General features: G+C 37.5%; 1 protein-coding gene across 3 annotated transcripts in view; it reads right to left on the bottom strand.

The window, feature by feature from the left end:
* The window catches only part of CTNND2 (catenin delta 2), a 642,859-nt gene that overhangs the window by 584,738 nt on the left and 36,331 nt on the right, over window positions 1–21,790 (bottom strand). For 2 of the 3 annotated variants that reach the window (XM_084509610.1, XM_084509611.1), the window contains exon 1: window positions 7,786–7,935. The exons of the other annotated variant lie outside the window; for it this stretch is intronic. In XM_084509610.1, coding sequence (XP_084365736.1) covers window positions 7,786–7,882 — 97 coding nt within the window. In that variant the 5' untranslated portion in view covers window positions 7,883–7,935. Of the gene's footprint in view, window positions 1–7,785; window positions 7,936–21,790 lie in introns of those variants that run through there. 3 annotated transcript variants of the gene reach the window in all.

The raw sequence follows: 21,790 nt of genomic DNA, 5'->3' as shown, positions 1-21,790 counted from the left end.
CAAGGTGGAACAGCGAAAAGGAATGGGCTCTATATTCTAGGAAACAGCATCTTGAGGGTGAATTTTCAAAAATTGCCTCTGGAGGCAGAGTGACTCAAACCTCAAGTAACACTTGTTTGTATGTGTGAGAGGATCACATTGTGTGTTTCAAGGAATGACTACCTCTCGAGTAGAATCAGCACTGATAACCAGATAGGCAGTGATAGCTATTTTGCCTCTGCAGTGGAAAGACACCAAATAATAGTGCTTTTGAGATGCTGTGCACTTTGCAGATTAAGAAGTTACTTGAGGCCTGAGGTCTCAAACACTTCAGGGGCGGAGGAGAATGAATCAATACATGCAACGTTGCTGTTTACTCTGGTCTACAGTAGCCAGGTTTCATTAAACTGTTGAGTCCAGGTTACCTATCCAAGTCTTACACCTCTTCTACATAGCAAAACTGTTCTAGTTTCAGTGGGTCTGTACTACTTACAGCCTAAACAGCACAGACAAGGCAGCATTACATTTTGCAGCAAAGTGTAATTCAACATGACACATTCCAAGAAAAATTTAGAAGCCCGATTCTACTGAACCACGCGTGCCAAATTTTACACACTCCTACACATCCTTCACGAAGATTTCAGGAGTGCTCCTGCCATCAAGAACACACGTACCATACTCCAGAGGCTCTGCAACAGCAAAACTATCAAGGAACCATCAATGCAAGCAGCTGCAGCAAGCTGCAAGGCCACTCCAAATTGAGGCAAGGCTTGAACCCACCCGCAATACAGATGAGTAACAGAAGCAACACTGCCATTTCCTCACTGTTCCTTGCCACCCCTTTCAGGAGTTCTTGGCCTCAGAGGCACTCATATTCAGGGAGAGTGGCAGCCAGCCTTCCTCTCCCTGCCTTGGTTTGCAGAAGTAACTACAGGGCATGTTTTGCCCAAACAGAATTCACCACTGTGCATGGGCAACTTCTCAGTTGCTTCTCTATTCTGCTGTTTGGTTCAAACTATCAGTCTCAGCCTTCACTTGTCACTTTCTGGCTTCCTCCATGTTTCATTCCTCTTGCATCTTTTCCCGTTACAGAGTTTACAATTTTACATGTATGTCAGGGTTATTCAATATTCAATAGCTTTTAGCAAAGACAATTTAGAATTAAGTACCCCAAACATTATACAACTATACAGTCAAACATTATACAACTTTTCACATTAAAAGGCAGTATCAGCACAAAAGAATTTAGGATTTCAGATTAACAACACTTCAAAATACTGTCTTCATCATTAAATTCCACACTCATATGCTTTCTTAATCTGTAATAAACTTGCTACAGGTAACAGAGTTCTCCTCTGGGTGGTACTGGAAATTAATCTTGCATTCACTGTCTGAAGTAACTTCTTAGGTGCAGTCTCCAGGTCAGTGCTGATAGCACCAAAACATTTGAAATTTGACTTCATGGAGTCTGCCATCACTATGGCTATTAATGGAACAGACCAGTGGCCAAGCTGGAGCAGGGAGAATACTTATTTTTTTATTTGGGATAAAAATTCAACTTGCTTAAGTGAGGTCTCAGTAGAAGCATGCATGAGGAGGTCAATAATCTGACATCTTCCTCACTAACCTCAGCTGAATATCATACCAGATATACATTGTAGTAGCAGAGGATATACACCAGGTTCTTTTCCCCAAACCAAACCCTGTTTCACTACCAGAATATATGTCAACTGTTCCTAAATCAAATCAGAGTATGTTTATGCTAATGTCATTTACCACCACAGTTATTCCTACTGACTGACAGGCTGCAATCAACAAACTCCCCCCCCACTGCAGCAGCAGTTACACTGGCAGAATTGCCACTTTGCCAACATAATTAATTCCACACAGGAATATGAAATTAAATTTCAGTCTATAGATTTGCCAGCACTATTCCACTGCTACCATAACATCACAAACCTTTTACAGTTTAGGCATATCCTTAGCAGGTAGCCTTTTGAGCTCCGAAGTCACAACACAGGACTTAGAAACAGGTATCAACAGTTAGATTCAAGCCTCTTAGAAACCCTATACATAAAAAGAACCACCTTCTTCTTCTTAATGTACTAGTATATACAGCTTGTTCAACATCTCTTTGTAAAAAACATTTCAGTAAAACTAACACGCTGACCCTTGTGATATAAATATGTAAACCTATGGTTTGGTGGAGGGCTGTTGGCGTTGGGTTGGAGGTTGGACTCGATGACCTTGAGGTCTCTTCCAGCCTAGAAAATTCTGTGATTCTGTGATTCTGTCTACCAGTTAAGAAGTATTAAGGAAGGTTGATAAAAACAATTTCAATAAGCTCCCACAGGAAGGAAAGCCATGCCTAAGGCTAAGTACTACCTTCTGATACTTTCCACTGAACCTTGATAGGGTCTCACACAAATACTTTTGGTGCATGGCTGTATTGAAACATTTTGCCTTGAGTTTGTCTCACACCAAAAATAAATTTGTTTTCACCATACATAAAATAAATACAGAATATCTTTTGTGCCAGTAATATATATCCTTGCCTTTTCTTTTCCTTCCTCCTAACATAAATAAAATTCAGGGCCTTGATTTTTAAACAGTCTCTCATTTGCATAAATTCTGTGAATTTCAGAGACAATCACATAGGAAAAACGTTTTATTTTATGATGGATAACCTGTTCCAGCCTTGTGATTTGGAGCATGGTGGGGAGATGCAGAGGAATAAGAAAAAAGGATGAAAATTGGGAATTAAACTGTACAAATAACACCAATAGTGCATATTCCTAAACTATTACACGTTTTGTTAAAACATTTTTTTATTATTATTATTCAGTTATGGTTTGGGGATCTCAAAGGGTCTGATACTATAGGAAAATAAGCTGAAGAAAAACATATTCACACAAAACTTACCTGTCAAGTAGAAGCTTTATGCATGATAAAGGCACATACAAAGCAGGCAAAGATTCAGAGTTTCTTAAAGCATTTAAAGAGTTATCCTGATAAAGACAACTGTGAGGTTCTGACTGAGATAAAATTTTCCAACTCATTTACAGATGTCCATTAACTCCCGCAATCAGCACATCATTTAAGTTTTTTCTTTGTCTTCTCTCGTTTCTTTTAATTGAAGCATATAGTCCCCAACCCCCCTAACAACCCTTACCTGGGTTTTAATCCCTGGAAAATAATATCATTTTTGACCTATGACTGACCCTTTATTTTTCTCTCCCTGCAGAAGTAACTGGTTGTAAATACATATTCTCTAGCTACACTTGCAATGTGCAGCCAAAAAATTACTCCTAAGAGCAAGATTTATTTTCTTCACTTAATGTTCACAAGGTTTACATAGGTTCAGTGTTAGAACATATGGACTAGGAGGACACACCCCTTGGAAAAAATCAGGGTAATCTCGACTTTTTCTTGGAAAAGAGATGATCTTATTCACTTACTATAAAGACATTTTTGCTTTCCCTGGGGGTGGGGAGGAGATGCAAAGAATTCTGAAGATTTCAGTTAAGACCATGAGACCTTAAATTAAAGGTTTAAAGAACACTTAAGATTTTGTCACTCTGTTTTTTTGTTTGTTTAAATTGAAAGATTTATATAAACTGAAAAACTTTTGAGTGCTAGTTAACTAAGGTAATTATTCCACTTGCATAAAGTAATGCAAATACTCCTTCGATAAGTGTAATTTGGAATTTAAAGTTATTCATTTACAAATTTACTGGCTAATTTGTGGTTAAATGGTGAACTAATTAAGTAAAGCTTCTATCCTCCTTTCAAAGAACAGTAGTTCCAAGTCAGAATGATAAAGCCATCTAGGATGGGAGCTAATTAGGTTGAGCATCTTAATTGCGCTTGTTACTTCAGAAGGAGAAAGTCCAGCTTTTTTCTGTTGTTGCTTGTTTTTTTGGTTGGTTGTGTGTGTGTGTGTCAGAAAATAGGAGGAAGAGCTGTAGAACATATGAACTAAATGCCTGCTGTAACATATTTGATCCTTTTACAGTAACTGCAAAATTACAATGGAAAAGATACCCACATATTGACTATCAAGCCCAAATAGATGAAGGAAGCCAAATTCCATGTGGTCATTCTGTATTTAATCATCATCTACATATGAGTCTTTCTAACACATGGAAGACATGGCCAGAGCTGGCACTGAATTTTGCACTGATTGCTCATGACCAACAGCTCTATAGCTGCTGCAGCACATGCCTGGAGCACCACTGTCTAAGCAAGCTTTGGGAGCTCTTGCTGCTGTCTGGTACAGCTAACTGGTACAGTAGCTATTGTGAACACAGGCTTAAGTGAGCTACTTCTCTACTTTCTGACTGCATCAATGCACTGACCATGATGTCCTGGGATACATCTTTGCTCACAGACAAAGACTAACACTGAAAGCCATATCACTGCTGTGCTCATGAAGTGACGCATCAAAAGAAGAATAGGCTTTTTAATCAATAAAATGCTGCATTTCCCTGAGGAATGTCATGTCAACTATATGTCCACCTCAGAATAGAGTTTACTCTCAAGATGATTGGTGAAGGCTGTCCAAGTGGATTAAAAACAACACTTTTATTGGTCTCAAACCTGGAACCACTCTGAACACTATTTTTAAGTTCAAGAGCCCCCCAAATGAGCCCTGGACTTACAGCAAAGGAAGAAAACTCTTGTCCACAGAGATGATGTGGTCACTTCCTTGAAAACCATGAAATTAAGAAGAGACAGTTTTGCAGGGAGGACAGAGGCATAGGAGCAACAGTAGCACAGCCACCTCATTACACAAGGATTAGTGATTATACAGTAATGAGCAGTGCTTATGTTAATCAGCCAAAGATATATTACTGTAACAGGCAACTATGCAGCAACATACTATGACTAGTCTCAATCTCTCATTTTCAAACTTGTCAAAACGGAGAGGGGAAAATGTTTTCAACTGGCCCCTTTCCAAATGAAATCTGAAAACATACAGAGAATAGCTGGTACAGAGACTTATGTCAGGCTTCTTAAAGAAAGCTTGAATAGAAGTTATCAGACAAATATTTTTCCCAGTATTTCCATGAGATATGGAGGCAGAAAGGTGACTACAACATTATGAAAAAAATATCACAGTCTACTTAGAGTAACCTTAGTTTTTAAAGAAATGTTTGATTGAGGATTCTGTCTCATTTTCATGCTACAGCTGGGCAAGCTTTTTGATTCCCAGGAACAAATAAAGGAAGAAACACTTTTTTTTTTTTTTTTTTTAAAACAAGAACTGAAAATTTCTTGAAGTAAATTATTCTAAAAACAATTTAGAGTTCAAAACTGATGAATCAAACTCACTACATGCGGATACATTGACAGATATTTGGAAAAAAACAATATTAATGCTCGACTATCCTCTTACTCTAACCTACATTTGCTTAGGGAAATAAGGCTTAAATCCAAATTTAGTTCTACAAGCTTTCAGAAATTTAGAATAATGTTCCCCATATATTTCTCTCAAAAAAGAAATATTAAAATATTTGTCAATATTAAGTCAGAGCACTAAGAAATTAGCAAGATTTTTCTTCTGTTACATTTGTACAGTGCTGCAGTTAGAGACATATTTAAGCAAAAGATCTTATTAATGAGTTGTTACTTTCTATATCTATTTCAGTCCAGTAGCCAGATTAAATCCCAATTTATAAGACTGGAAAGAGTCCAAAATAGGAAATCGGTATAATTCCTTAACAGATTTTTTTTTTTTTTTTTTTTTTTGAGAGAGAAAGAGTAATTCTGAAGTACATTACAAAGCCTTCTAATGAAAATCAATGGCATTTTAAAGTTAAAGGTTTAGAGTGCAATCAAAGATTTTAAATGTCAAAACCAGCAACATGTGCTTCAAATTTTGACTTTCTTTTGTATGCCCAAATTGGCCTGGTCCGTTCATCACCTCAAGGCAAAGAAGTGACTTTCTGAGCTGTCACCAAGCAACTTTGGCTAATGAGAAGTCCCCATATGCCTGGATGTGGAGCACCAGATAACATATTCTGGCGGGTTATCCATCCCCAGTTTGAAGGCCCATTTTCTTTGCATTTGCTCTTAAGTGCCCTCTCCCTAAGAGTACCCTCTCCTCAGCCAGCAGCTGGCTTACAGGGTGCCTCTGGACTCCCTCTAGAGCTGCTGTCCAGAGGAAGGCTATCGTCAGGCCATGGCCAGCACCACAACTCTGGATTCAGGGCTGGCCAAAACACACTTTATACGATCATACATCTGCTTTAGATGTAACTGCAAATATCAATAAGGGTCAGGAAGGGGTCAGGAGAGTTATTTCCAATAGCTGTACACTGACTTTGCAGTGACCTATTTTCTACAGCTTTGCAGTAGCTTACTTTGCTACATCTTAATGCTGACTCTGCAAAGACTTGCTTTAACCGTAAGTGATAAAGGTCTAAGTAAAATAAGCAGTCCCTGTGCAGTTACATGGCAAGCCATTTAGAAGAGAAAGAGTTGCTGAACATAGGGTTTACAAACATACAAGAACCCACAGCAGAGCCCACAATTCAAGCACATTAACAATTTTAAGTACATGTATACTATTGAGTATTCTTAAGTTCAAAATATGAATTTTCACAATTTTGAATGAACAAATACTGAAATGAACAACAAAAACTGATAACATTGAAAATTAACTTTCAGAAATCACCTTTATGTCAGTATCATATATATATATATTTATTTTTTTTTCACAGAATACTCTATCTTGCATCCTTTCAAGTTTCCTTTATAGAATTACAAAATTTAAGAGATCGAGTAAATCATGTTTGCTTAGGAAGACTAATTCTTTCCTGTATTGCAGGAAATCAGTAACATAAGTGGGATCAGCCTGCCAAATAAGTAACTTTTAATCTCTATCAAATCTCTCACTGCAGAAACCATTAACATTTTTGACCTTTGCATCACAGATTGAGTTTATGTGAACAAACCGATCCTTCTGTGTATGAACTAATGATTTTCTTTCACTCATATCTGTTTAACGAACAAAAACATGCATATCCACTACCTAACATTACCATTGAAATAAGTTAAATTTACTTCTGCTTATTCAGCCTGTTCATTCACACACTGAAATTACTCTGGTCTTAGCTACAAATAGAAAAAAAGAGTAGCAAGTATTAAAATTCTGGTCTTCCTTGATCTGCTGAATGGTCATCTAAATACAACTATAAAGAGAAGTTTCAAAAAAATTCAAGAAAAGTATTTTTGATTGTGAAAGTAGAGGACTGTTCTAGAAAACATGCTCTATCTCAGGTAATTTAAATCATCATCATCAAGGAAAATGCTCAGTTTACAGCTGTGTAAGACAAGGTCATTTCCCCCTTCTCTCCCCCACTTCTGTAGACAGCAGCAACACAAATTAAAAATCAGTATTTGTTCAGGGAAATATTTTGCATAGCATCAAGCAGTAACCCCAAAACTGAATCATCTATCTTGGAATTTCAGAAATAACCTAAATTTTAACAAGTTGCTACACCAGAGAATGCTACCCCTAATCATTTCCAGTTCTTATTGTTTTTAAACTGGAGATGTACCTACTCTTTTTCACATACTGCAACAGAATGCCTGCCCTAACAACAGTGAGTTCTTCCAAATTCACCCATTGTTAACCTATATACAGCTTGCAGCCAAATCACACCAACGCCAAAGAGTACACAACATGAAATTCCATCTTCCCAAGACAGTAATTTGTATATCCACAAAACAGGTAGAGGCTTATGGAAGAGGTGACAAATCCTGAAGCACTTTCAAAATTGTCCTCCTCCACATACATACCTACACCAAGTTCAAATAATGAAAAGAACTGCCAGGAGCAGCTGAGAACTGAATGCACTCTACATATGGTATGAAGGCTTGTAGCAACGCTGACCATACTCAAGCATCCTCTCTGCTAGAAGAAATGAAACACAAGAAATAAAGGGAATGAGACAGTCAGACTCCTAGTTACAGGTCAAGTATTTTATCCCTAGTTCTCACTTCACCTCCCCTGCTTTCTACCACCTGCCTAAGTATCTTCCCAGGTGTAGGTGATTAGCAGGACAAGATCTTGCTCATCATGGTGAGTCAGGTTTCCATCAGATATTTTTCCACCTGAAATCTCAGTTGACTACGCTGATGTAATAAAATTAAGTTCATTGGGAAAAGGATTATCTTATAATTAGCTTAATTCAGTCAACACAGCCACAGATTCCCATTTATTCTACTATAAAAGAAAGGCAGAAATACTACTGATTGTAAATAGTACAGCAAGTCATTATAAAATGAGTCCTTTTTTGGGCCCCCAAACCTCTGAAATAGTATTGTACAATTGTGACTGAAACCTGTATTTTCTCACCATTTAATTTACAAGCTTTATATTGCTTTACTGTTGCAACCAAGTAACAAGCCTGTGTGAGAGAACAAAGAAACAATATGAAGATAATTACATACTATTGCATATGGTGAAATTGACTGAAGCTCAAAGCTGCTTGGATTTCTTTTAAAATACATTTTTTCCTACAAGAGTAGTAAAAAGCCTTTTCCTTAGACACAATTTGAGGCAGGCTGGTAAGTACCTCTTACATTTATTTCAAGATGAACCCTTAAATGCAAATTATCATCCTTTAACATAAATCTAGCACTACAGCATGGATTGAGCAGCCCTCAATGCCATGCTGCAGAAATGGCTGAAGGAGACAGGCTCTGTACCATCTCTCCTCTAGGCTGCTCTCGCTCCCTAAATTGCTAGGGGAGAACAGTAGTGACAGCCCTCTCTCTTGATACCTTCTTGGTAAATGAACTGAAGAGAATAACACGAATAGTGACAACGGTTGCCTCCTGGCCGTGCTGCTGGAAATCCCAGGGGAAAGGGCAAACTCTAGGATTTAAGGACTATTTAACGTTCCCAATGCTCCTTTGTATTTTTATTTCAGGCAAAGGTCACACAGAATAAATTCATTATTTATGGAAGGAGTAACATAAAATGATGACTGCATTAAACTTAGCATAACAAGATGGTCACAAGAGGTGATTTTCCTGATACATGTAGTGTTGTTCTGGCCTCACCTTGAATATTGTGTATACTTCTGAGTTCCACAAGATAAAAGGGATACTAATGTACTTGAAAGCATCCAGAGGAAGGAAAAAAAAAAAGCTGGTGAAAGGGCTGGAAGGCATGTCCTGTGAGAAGAGGCTGAGGACACTTTGGTTGTCTCACCTAGAGAAGGGGAGGCTGAGAGGTGACCCTGTGGCTCTCTGCAAGTCCCTGAGGAGGGAAAGTAAGTGCAGATGGACACACTGGTCTCTGCTCCCTGGTCACCAATGGCAGAATGGGAACAGTGCAAAGCTGTGCCAGGGGAGGGTCAGGCAGGACATGAGGAAAATCTCTCTTATCATGAGGGTGGTCAAACACTGGCACAGGCTTCCTAGCGAGGTGGTTGATGCCCTGTGCCTGTCAGTGTTCAAGAGGTATTTGGACAATGCCCTCAATAAGATGCTTTAACTTCTGGTTAGCCCTGAAGAGGTCAGGCAGTTGGGCTAGATGATCTTCCCTTCCAACTGAACTTTTCTAAGTATTGTGGTGGCATTAAAAATTTGTTAACTTCAGAGTTTGCTCTCTTTCCTCACTCCTACTTGTATCTACTTCTTAATTCCTGCTGTAATACTGTAAGTATTCTTACTCTCAAATTCACCCAGGCGACAATTATCAGAGATGCTACACTGAATAATTTAATTAAAGTAAGGAAGTCCTTAATATAAATAAGTGCATATTTCACAAAACAGAACAGAAACAGAGGAAAGAAACCCTGATCCTGAAAGTCATATGGAGGATATTTATCGAGTTAAATCAAGCTGAAAAGACAGTGAGGTCTGCAGCAGATAGCTTCTTCCTGCTCAACCTACTGCAGGCAGCTGCGGACTGCAGTGGGCTGGCATGCTGGGACCATACTGGAGGATTCCCTGACCTGAACAATGGATCTCCACATTAACAGATCTTGCCTAGAGATGTTTTTTTTTTTTTTTTTTCCTCCTGTCTTAACATAGGAAGAAATAGAGTACTTAAAATAGTAAAAGAAATATAGGAATGATGTATTTTTATCTCTGTGATAACAGTTCCAAAAATATCTTTTTTAATAAAAAGAAATTAAATTTACGCATACGAAAGCAGTATGTTTGCATATAAGACAATCATTTATTTATTTTTTTCCTATGGAGAAAGTAAATACAGACACCTAAAACTCTGGAGCTCACATTCCATATAATACTGTCTTAACCATGAAGTAGAGCACTTCCAGTGTTGTGCATCTCCCTTCAGAACAGATACATGCAGAAAAGTGCAATATGCTTACTTCTACTGACAGATCAACCTCTTGTTTCTTGGTCATTATGGGCTTCTGCCCATTTATAAAAATTATTCTCAAACCTATGGGATAATTCTGTAAAGGTTAATACTAAAGACAGGCTAAGATTGGAGCATGGGGTTTAGGTGCATTCACAGGGCACAATTTGCAATCAGCAAGCAACTTGGTCAGAAGCACATAGTGGCTCATGGATTTGAGAACATATTTAATAAACTTGGTGGCCTTTTTTAATAAAATAAAATTTCCTCTCCCCTTCTGTTCCTTTTTCCCCTCTGCCTCTCACACATAGTAGGTTTTTCAAAAAATTTTCCTTTCATTTCATCAGGTCTTGGAAAGGGAAGCAAGCAGTTACCCCTTTAGGTCTCCATTTCTATCTCCTAGGATATCCTGACTCCTATCCTCACCCCAATTACATATCACCAGATAGCAGAAACACGCCAAGCACTGCTGCAATGGTACATCTCAAAAATACTCTGTCAGTCTCTATGTGCACATCTCTGCTAAAGAAAAACATCTCCCAGAACCAAGAAACAAGAAAGGGACACTCCTAGGACAAATTCTCCACCAGAAGAATGATAAAGAGACATTATGTATCTTTGCATTTTCTCAAAAATGTAACCTACTCTAAGCTTGAGTAAGTAGCAAAACTCTTGGGAAATTCAACTTCATTGGACTAAGATATTTTATAAGAATTTAGGACTGTTATTTTTTTCTTGTTATGTCTCATTAGCAATACCCATCTTGTTCACTAAACAGGCTACCAGGATGAAATTTCTCATAAATGCTCAACCTGCCAGTCCTACAGCACAGATTTTTCTCTACAACTACATTTCACAGATAAAGTGTGCTGTTTTACCATTTAATTTCTATTATAGTTGCAATGGGGAAGTATTAATTATATATTCACTTTCCAACTATGAAATTTAAGCTCTTCCATTCTTTCACAAAAAAAATATTATTTTCCAGGTGGAGAAAACAATTCTTTTAACTGCTATACAAACTGGTATTACTAGAAAAAATAGCTCAGCAATGTCTTTAAAAGAACAAAAGCAGAAGTCCCCTACTCATTGTGCAGCTTTTCTTGGACTCTGAGAAGTTTGACTCAGCTCAAAAACAGTAATTACTGAAGGATTTCTGAAATTTTATCTGTTTTGTTAACTATACCCCCCACCCTCTGTTTATTCTGTAAGTGTGTCATCTGTCAAGTAGATGAAAAATCACTTAGCCACAGCTCAGTTCTTGTCCTACGTGGTAACTGGCAGCTTAGAAATACTAGTTTCTAATTAAGACACAAGACCCACAGCAGCTTGTTTCGCAGACAAGAAAATACATGATGATAATTATCCAGGTAATAGAAACCACTGAAGAATAGCTGTATTTACTGACAAAACAAAACAAAAACACACCAAGAGTTTTCCCTAGTGCTTAGCAAGAAAAAGTACACAACAGTAAGAAGCCAATTAGATTTCAAAATATGAATCTCCAAGACTTTCCTTTATAGTACTACTAAAAAGATATGTTCCTGCAAGTCTTTCTCATGCTGCTAACTCCAATGACATTTTTTTTCAGATTTTCAGTTAATAAAATCAATTCTCCAAACATGGTTTAATGAAATTTGAAACAAAGAAACACCTGGGGGAAAAAAAAAAAAAAAAAAAAAAAAGATATGAAGAAAAGTCATTGTATAAAGCTACAATGGAAGCAAAAGTAACTAAATAAATGTAACATTTTCTAGATTCTTTCATGAGGTATAGCTAGGGAGCTAGATGGATGCCAGTTTTTAGTAGTGGTTAGTCGTATCAGGATGCATCTTATCACTGCAATAGAGAAGTAACCACCAAGATCAAGATGAGAGCTACAGAATACGGAGATTAACATTTCCATTGTTAAGACAAGTGAAGGATTGTGCAGTCTGTGAGCATTCCCCAAACCATATGCGTGCAATGGTCTCCTTAAGTCATTGCTTTCACAGTCAAATTTGACATTAAGGTGGAAGCCAAAGAACAAATAGAAACCCTGATATGATGGCAGCTTCCACTTGCTGTCAACCACAAATTTTCTTGTGCACAAGTTTGAAGTATCAGAAAGTTAAAGAATGAGATATGATCATGTCTAGCTGTTTTTTTTTTTTTTTAAATCAACTTTTTTTTTTTTTTTTTTTTTTGAGCTGGTGGTTGTATGTATCCTAAAACAACAATTGAAAGGGTAACAAAGAAAGGATTTTCAAACCCCGCCACCTCCATTTTCAAATCTGTTAGTTCCTCTTTCAAAACACCCCTAAACACATCCAACAATCAGCTGAGGTTCTGGCAGAGGCATGCGAGTAGCAACCAGGGTCCTCATGTTCTTGTGAATGGCATATACCATGTTGCTAAAAGCAACCAACACCATCTTAGGACTTCAAAAAAGCTCACTGATATCTATTAGCTTTGAATGCAAGCAGATTTCCTCAGAGTCCTCTGGCAAGTAATTTCTAAATGGACAACAGAAAGTATTTAATGAGTGCCCCAGTAGATACTGTTTTATCTTCTTTTACTGACACCTTTCCAAAAAACACATATTAAAAAAATCATCACAGGCTCCAAAAATTAAGATTTTCTTCTGGCAAAACTGTGACTTTAGCTAAATTATTGAAGCCTGTCACACTTTTGACAATCAGCACATACAGAATTATTACACTGACTTATCACCTTCCATAAGTGATTGCTTCAGTGTGCTTTCTCCCGTATTCTAGAACAGAGTAAGAACTATCACTAAGCACATCTTAATTTGATGTTAGCTACCTGTCAAATCAACCTGTCTCATAAACTCCATTGGTGAGAATATTTTGTTATCTTCAAGTGTATTTTAAAACAAGCATTTGATCATTGAACAGGAAGAATCTTTGCATGTAAAACATTACATTATTCACAATACATCCTTTTCTTTCTCTGAATGGTTTCAGAATCTTCCTACAAATTCTCATAATACCATTTCAAGTGACTTAAATTCTTATTTTTGCTCTCGTTTTGATAAAAACAATTCTAACTAACACATACAAATAAGAGTGATCATTAAGTTGAACTACATGTCATTACACATAGATGTAAGGGACCACCAAGAAAAGTTTATTGCACAGAAGCGGACAAAAGAACAATAACTGTGTATGGTATGGAGACCTCCAACAAATAGGCATAAAGAAGTCTAAATGCTTTCTATATAATACAGTTGCATAAAGAATGCTAAAATTAGCAATGAGTACAGTGTTTACTAACTTATTAATCACAGTTGATCACAAATTTCTTAGCTTTCTGTTTTGGGAAACAGCATGGTTATACAAATTTCTTCCCTTTTTTTAAAACCTGGTACAACGTATGTTATAAACTTCAACATTTTTTTTCACTATAGGTGTTTCAAGGAGAAAGTGTAAGGTGAACAGAATGAAATAACTGTATTTAGCTGAATATAAAACTCAGATTTCATTAGGTTGTGATCATACAATGGATCATACTTATGATCCATTGATAGATGGTCCTCTGTCATTGACTAGTTTTGTAGCTTTTTTTTTTTTTAAAAAAAAAAAAAAACCTTCCCTTTCCCCCCCTTTAAATGAGCAAGTAAGTATTTAAGACCAAAGCCAGCTGAACTAAGGAGTGTACATGCTTAATTGCATCACATCTTTGACTTGACAGCATATACATGGGCTCTTGTTTTTTTCAAGTGTTATTTGTTTGGCTTAATATATTAACATTGCTTTTCACCACACCATGTAAAGATAATACTAACAATAGCCTTGATTGTAAAAATGTTGTTGTTTATTTATCAGTATAAATATGTTAATAGTATATTAATGCTGAAGCCTGGAAATTTTGATTAAGTATGTTTCATATGGATATATATCTTGATAAGACTTCGAAGTGTTTTCTAACATGGTCTGTGAGCATTTAACTGGACAAAGACTACCAACCAAAATGTAAAGTCATCACTTTTTAAAGCCATCGTGCACTTTCTTCTCATATATATCAATGCAAAGGACACAGTGGGAGACAACCATCTTCCAGCCACAGGCGAAACATGGTAACTACTAACATTTGTTTTAGAACAGAAGGGAATATGGGAATCATGGAATCATGGAATCATGGAATCATCTAGGTTGGAAGAGACCTCCAAGATCAACTAGTCCAACCTCTGACCTAGCACTAACCAGTCCTCCACTAAACCATATCACTAAGTTCTACACCTAAACATCTTTTAAAGACAGCCAGGGATGGTGACTCAACCACTTCTCTGGGCAGCCCATTCCAATGCCCAACAACCCTTTCGGTAAAGAAGTTTTTCCTAATATCCAACCTAAACCTCCCCTGTCGCAACTTTAGCCCATTTCCCCTCGTCCTGTCACCAAGGAACGTGGGAGAATAGACCAGCCCCCACCTCACTACAGCCTCCTTTAAGGTACCTCTAGAGAGCAATTAAGGTCGCCCCTGAGCCTCCTCTTCTAACCACCCCAGCTCCCTCAGCCACTCCTCATAAGACTTGTTCTCCAGACCCCTCACCTGCTCCTGAAAGAGACTGAAATCACATGCCGATTCTTCTGGTAACAGGGCTCCTGAGCTGTATGTAACTCCATATTCAAAGCCACTTCCTAATACCAGAGCAAGTACACAAGAATGGTGTCAAAAGGCATTGGTGTATATGAGTGAAATAAATGGTAAAGCAGAAGTAAATGGTACAGATTTGCATCCACTGACATTTTCTTAAATGACCAGTGCATAAATAATCAGCATACAAAGCCTCTAGATGCATATTCAGAGGAGAACGCCATATGTGAGTATGTTTGCCCATGTGTGTGCCATACAGTTGTTGAATGTATGTGGCATTTCTGAAGCAAAATGAAGGTGTACAAACATCACAGGTGTAAAGTAATCGCTCAAATATTAACATTTTGCTTGTGAGTCAACTTGGACATCCAAGGTTTAATTACGAACGTATATCCAGGTCTGCACGTGTCAAACATCAACAAAGAATAAGCCAAAGCAGCTTATCTTCACTTGGAATGCTTTTTATGGAATACATTCCCTGCTTCAAGTTTTTGTTTTATAAAAATGTTTCTGGCAGATGCAGTCAGGTCTATAGATCCCTTTCATTGTCCTCTTCATTCCACCCACATGCTTTCCAGAGAAGTCTGCTGGATGCCATACCCACAGATCAGATTTAATATACATTGAGTCAGGAGTGGAAAGAAGTGCATAAAGCTCTGTAAGTTCATTAGTATTTCTAGAGTTCTGCTCCTACCTCTCTTGCAGTCATCACATATTTGCTATTAGCATTAATTTATTCAAATATGAAGAAGCTGTTATAGCTGTTCTCTATCTGCAGTTCTTGAAACATGTTGTGATAATTAAAAATCCCACACACACTGAAAAAAGTTACAGTGAATAAATTTGTTACAATATCCTCATACCCTATGCTCACTTGCTGCATTCAAAGCACATTATGTTAAATTACATGCCATTAATTATGTACTGGATATTTTCTACAGGCTATTACAAACTGCCACCAACCACACAGGACAAAAAAGTTTGCTAATTTAAGGAGCTCACTTTCTTGACATGATTATTTGAATGGCATTTGGACTTCAGTTACCTACTCAGGTTGTCCAGCAGGAGATGAATCTTGAATATGTTTGAATTAATTAAACACTGAATACTTTGTATGCAGACACTTGCTCGTACTTGGCAACTTATCTGAAGTATAAAGTAGTCTAATTTTTTCAGTCTGAAACATTTCCTTCTGATCTTATTACATAGAAGTATCATTATGAAGTTACTGAACTAAATACCTAGGCATATATGATATGCCTTCATATGCTTTCATCTTCATGAAGATTGAGTGTCTTTGAAGGACTATTTTGTTTATGAGAGAAGAGTAAGCTCAGAACAGGATACCAATTCCGTAGGCAAGAAACAATAATGAAGGAATTTAGTGCCAAATTGAATGCTGAACTACCACTGAAAATCAACAAAACCAGAAGCCAGATAGAAATCACCTGTGCCCTTTTCCAGTAAGCAGATTTTTTTGTTTGTTTGTTTCATGCCTTTATAATCATTTCAGTGTCTTAGATGATCAGTATGAATCAATCAACAACTGATCACTGACAGGCTGTCAGATTATGACATCATACAGTTAAGGTTTGAAAAGGTGGCAAATCCTGAGTACAACCCACATTTAGGTAATAGGTTGCTTCTTGAGGCAAAACATGGTAGTTTCAATAGTCAGAATTTCATCTTCTGTCTCCAGTAGTGGCCAAAACCAGTTCTCTCATATGTTCTCCTCAACTCTAGTGGAAAAATTGTGTTTAACAGCTCTCAATGGACGTTCTTCTTCCATTATTTTTCCATGTGCTTTTTAACACAATGATTTAATGTAACTAATACTTATTTTATTATTTTGTTTAAATTGACAGCCACAACAAGCAGTATCACTTAACTCCCCTTTTTAGGGGAGAACCATTCTCTCACATTTTCAACCCGTTTCCTTGGTTGCTTCATTTGATAACCACCTGTCTGCAAATGGAAGAGATAATAGCTATCCCTTCTCTAGACTGTAGGTCCCAACCACCCCTCAGAAAAGCTGCACCATACTCTGAAAATTCTTCCCATTCTGTGCGCATTTTTAATCTCTACAATAATTTTGTGTCACTGCATAATTCTAGTGATTGGTCAGATGAATCTCTCCAATCTGACATGTTGGCTCACAAAAATTTTTTTTTTTTTTGCTTGATCACCTACAAGGAAGTCCATGAATTTTGACTGAAGACATTCACTTCAACTCCTTCTCTGTGTCTTCCTTGGTTAACAGAATCATAGTATAATTCATGTATCAAAGGCCTTAGGAGGTCACCTACTTCCACCTCCTGCTCCAAGCATGGTCAACAATGAATTAAGAACAGGTTGCCCAGGGCTTTGCCAGGCAGTACTTGAAAACTCGTAAGATAGAGATTGTCTAGGCAAGTTCTCTTCCAATGCTTAATTATCCTCACAGTGAATGGTTTTTGTTCTTGCGGTATTTTTCCCTCAAGTCAGAGCCTCTTGGTTTACGTACGTTGTTTCCCATCTTCTGGCCATGCACTTCAGTAAACAGACTGGCTCTGCTTCTTGATTACATCCCCATAGGTATTGGAAGGTTGTCGTTAGGTTCTCTCAACATTGAAACTTCTTCTCTAGTCTGAAGAAGCCCCATTACCTCACCTTCTCCTTAGAGGACACATAAGTCCAGCCTTCGACTACTTTGGTGGCCCTCCACTGAAAACGTCTGAGTCAACTGATGTCTCTCTTGCACTGGGCAAGGGGGATCGGGAGTGTCTGTACCTGGACACAATAATCCAAGTGCAGTGAGTGCTGAGAGAGAGGGGAATTAAACGTTCCATCAACATGCTAATACAGCCCAGGATGCTGTTGGCTCAACTGCTGCCAGGGTAACCTGCAAGATCATAAGCTAAAAAGCCTACTGAACTTTAAAAACAGTTTCCTCGTCTCTTGCCCACCTCTGATGAGAAATTTCACATCATTCCTTTGGGAGAGGTGGTACTTCTTACATGTTTATAATACTGTCTTGACTGGATTTTGTAGGTGCTACCACAGTAGGAATTGCTATTGTAAAGACAAATGAACAATTCTCCTTACCTTCATGGCTAAACAACATTTGAATATGAGAGAAACACTTTCTCAGTTCACCTTCTATAACCATGCCCGAACCAGTGGAGAACAACTGAACTTGTTGATTAGGGACAGATGGAGAAATCACAGGCATAAAAACCCCTGTCTCACCATGGAACAAACCTTCTTGTTTTTCCTACAGTGATGGAGGAGCAGTTCTACTGTTCATGTGATGAGGAAAATAAGATCATAGAAATTTGGTTCTGGCTCTGATAGGTATTTGATCGGGGATATTATAGGCTCTAAAGTGTTTGGGATAGAGATTGTACTCAAGAATTGCCTGTTTAGGGAATATATTTGCCAGACAGACAGTAAACAGCGTGGAAAAAGAAAATCACAGTTAAATAGAATAATAATTTAAACAGCAAAGATGCTTGTCTTAAATTTTGTCAAAAAGATGCAATTGCTCACTGTAGTCTGACACGTTAGAGGCTAGGTTCTTTTGCTTGAACTGCTCTTGACAGATTTTAATGTTAATTGGTCTGGGGAACATGCCAGGCAACCTAAAACGTTTGCTGCAAAACAAATGTGAAGGAAATATGGTTCAGGATGGGGAGTCTCACAATTCACAATAGCAGAGAACAAACACCATTCTTTACAGGGAATGACAGAGTAAGTTGAAGAGAAAAAATATTTTTAAGAAGTGGCAAGCAACAAGCGACTCTGACACAGAATTTACTTCCTGTACATTAAGCAGCAATAAAACATTAATTTCACTATAGTAGAAATGCTGACTATAAACTACAAGGTCTCAGCAAAAACACAAAGCAGTTGCAATCAGCAGGATCTTTTCTGTAAGCAAATTACCATTTACAGCTAGCTGAAAAAGTTCAAGGAAGGAAAAGCAAGGGAAACGGAGTCATGAACAAGTCCCTCAGAGAAAAGGCAACACTGTCTTTCTCTTCTCACAGACAGAGACGCTCACCTAACCTCTCATCCCCCATGCCACATCTGCCAGACAGCTACTACCTAACTGGAGAACATTAGCTGGGATGCTCATTGTTGGGATTGCGTAATGGCACTGTAACTTGGCACACTGAATAGACCAGTAGCAACCACGGGATTTTTGACCAAGGCAGTGCCCTCATTTCTGAAGGAAGAGACCTTGGAACAGCACCCATAAACAGCACAGCTTGTGCTAGCTGTACAGCCAGCAGTATTTCAGACTTTGCAGCACACACTCAAATAGCTCTGCAGCTCCAGCAAAAATCTTCATCACATAATGACAAGCAAGTCTTCTACTTTGAAATTGCTCAGTTTTCTGGTATGAAATGGAAGGGGGGTGGGGGGGGTCTGTTAAATACAGAGTATATTGGATGCCCAATTCTCACTCAATTTCATAAATGAATGAGAATTCATAATTTTTCATAATACAGGTGTACACAGTTATGTAACAGATTTGCAAACCTACTAAAGTTGAGAAGACATATTCAAATAAAGCTGCAGAGATGTGGATTTTACTCAAGGAGATCTCTCTGGAAGGACACTTGCCTCCCAGACCTGACCAGCACACGAGAGCATGTGCAATAAAAAAAATTGTAATTTTGCAGAGGTTTTTTTTTTTTTTTTTTTTTTTTTTTTTTTTTTTTAATTTGCTATTGCCTGCATCAGAATGCATCATACATCAGGAAAGGATGCAGGTACTTTCCTCAAACTAAAGACATAAAGTACTTCGATAGACACGGGAGGGTGGAGGGACGGCAGAGACGAAGGGAGGAAAGTGAGAACCTTCATGTTCTACTTTTTGAGTAAAGTCTGAACTAAATCTGTTTCTCCCATGAGAAATCAATATAATGACATTAAGAGGATTCTGGCCAAAGAGAGGAAGAATCTCATTCATGGACATGCAGGAACGTAGAGAACTAATTGACCCAAGCTATTTAACCCTTCAGAAAGAAAACCAGTACCAAAACACAGGCACAAACAACTGCAAAATATCATTCTCTTTAAGAACAGAAAATAAGCTACACCGACTGTCAATCTCTCTACCATTTACAAAAACAAAATGACTATTTACCCAAATACAAAGGCTCAAACACTAACACAACCCACCATTTAGCAGGCAGATGAAATAAGGCAATGACAGAGAACGAACAAGAATTCTGTAACAGCAGAGAATGAAAACAAAAGTGAAAGGCTTTATTTCTCTGAAATACATTAGCTTAGCACCCACAGATAAACAAGGACATTTTTTCACATACCTGAAAGATTTAAAGAAATCCTTTCCATCTGAATCCTCCAGTATAGATAGTTTATAGCAATCAATTGATAAATTCATCATCTGTGTATATACTTCTCACATTTCACTGAAAGCTAAAATTCATAATTAAGAAGTTACTCATTTTGCTTTTTCTAAAGTTATTTAAATATTTACAATCAGGTTAGTTTTTAAATCATGAGAGCAAATTTAAATGTAAGTATTTAATTGAAAAAAATCAAGTGATTAAATATTTTCACACAAACCTTGACATCATGTCACCAGTATTTAAAAAAAAAAAAAAAAAGGTTAATTTTAAAAAATTGTATTGCAATGTGTGCCACTTTTATATAGTATCAGTTAAAAGTTAATGTTTTTATAGCAAAATTGTGTCCAAATATTTTAAGATCATTCGCATCACAGGAAAAAAAGTTTTAGATGCAGCTTACTTCTCGAGGCTGGCATTAATGAGCTGCTACTAACTACTATGATTCACTAATGTTATTAATCCCCCCAGCTCTTCAACACAGTAGCACAGAGGCACCCACAAGGCCTTCCTTTCAGAAGTATCTTCCCATTTATAAGGGACCTACTCCAACAGACAAATCGAGAAAATACCTGCTTGCTTAGTTCACACGCTCTTCCAAAAAAGCTCATAAAAAAGGTTAATATATCTCACATATGCTTAAAGCCATACACACTTATATTACAACAACGTATATTTCTTAGCTCTGCTACATGGGACTGAAAAACACCCATTTGTTGCGAAAGTTTTGCAAATCCTACTATGCAAATGTAAAATACCATTTCTGGAGTTACTTGCTAGGTTGGGAACTCAAACCATTGTCCATGATAAACTTAACACTCCAGTTATCAGCTTTTCATAGTTGGCATGATCAATCTAACCTATGAATACCTCTGACCTACAGATACCAGTCTAAGGAGCAAGGTTTCCTCTGGAGGGGTAGAGGCAGGGAGCCAAAGCCTAAGAAACAAGACTGCCTCTCTGGAAGAGCAGGTAGAGAACCATGGTTTCATCATCCCATACACAGCATTGCAAACGAAGAGTGAACCACTCAACCCCCTCAACCAGATGTGCCCATGCTTTTCAGTTTTTTTATGGAGCTATTGTACGAGATACAGCAAAGAGACTGCAAAGATTAAGATCAATACAACTAGCAGACTAAAGGAAAAAAGTTCTATCCATTTTAAAGAAATATTCATTAAAGAATTTGTAAAACCAAATTTCAGTAGGTAGAATCTGAATACAGCACAAATTCACAGGAATTTCCTAAGCTAGGGGAAATACACAAAACAATACCTTAAGTAGTGACAAATACAGTTTATTGAAACTACATTGTTAAATCTTTATTGTATAAAAATTTAATTGAAAATTAAAATTTTAGGCTTTTAAAAGAAATCTCATTTCTACTATACATTTCCCTTCCTAAGTAATTTACTGACATGTTTGAATGTTCAGATACAAACCTATTAATAAAAAAAAGGAACCTGTAGCTGGCAGACTCAGCATCATCCTAGCGCTACTGCAA

Source organism: Aythya ferina (assembly GCF_964211825.1).
Source record: "Aythya ferina genome assembly, chromosome: 2".
NCBI lineage: Eukaryota > Metazoa > Chordata > Aves > Anseriformes > Anatidae > Aythya > Aythya ferina.
Note: the sequence above shows the minus strand (reverse complement) of the source record. Positions and strands in the feature narration are given on the sequence as shown.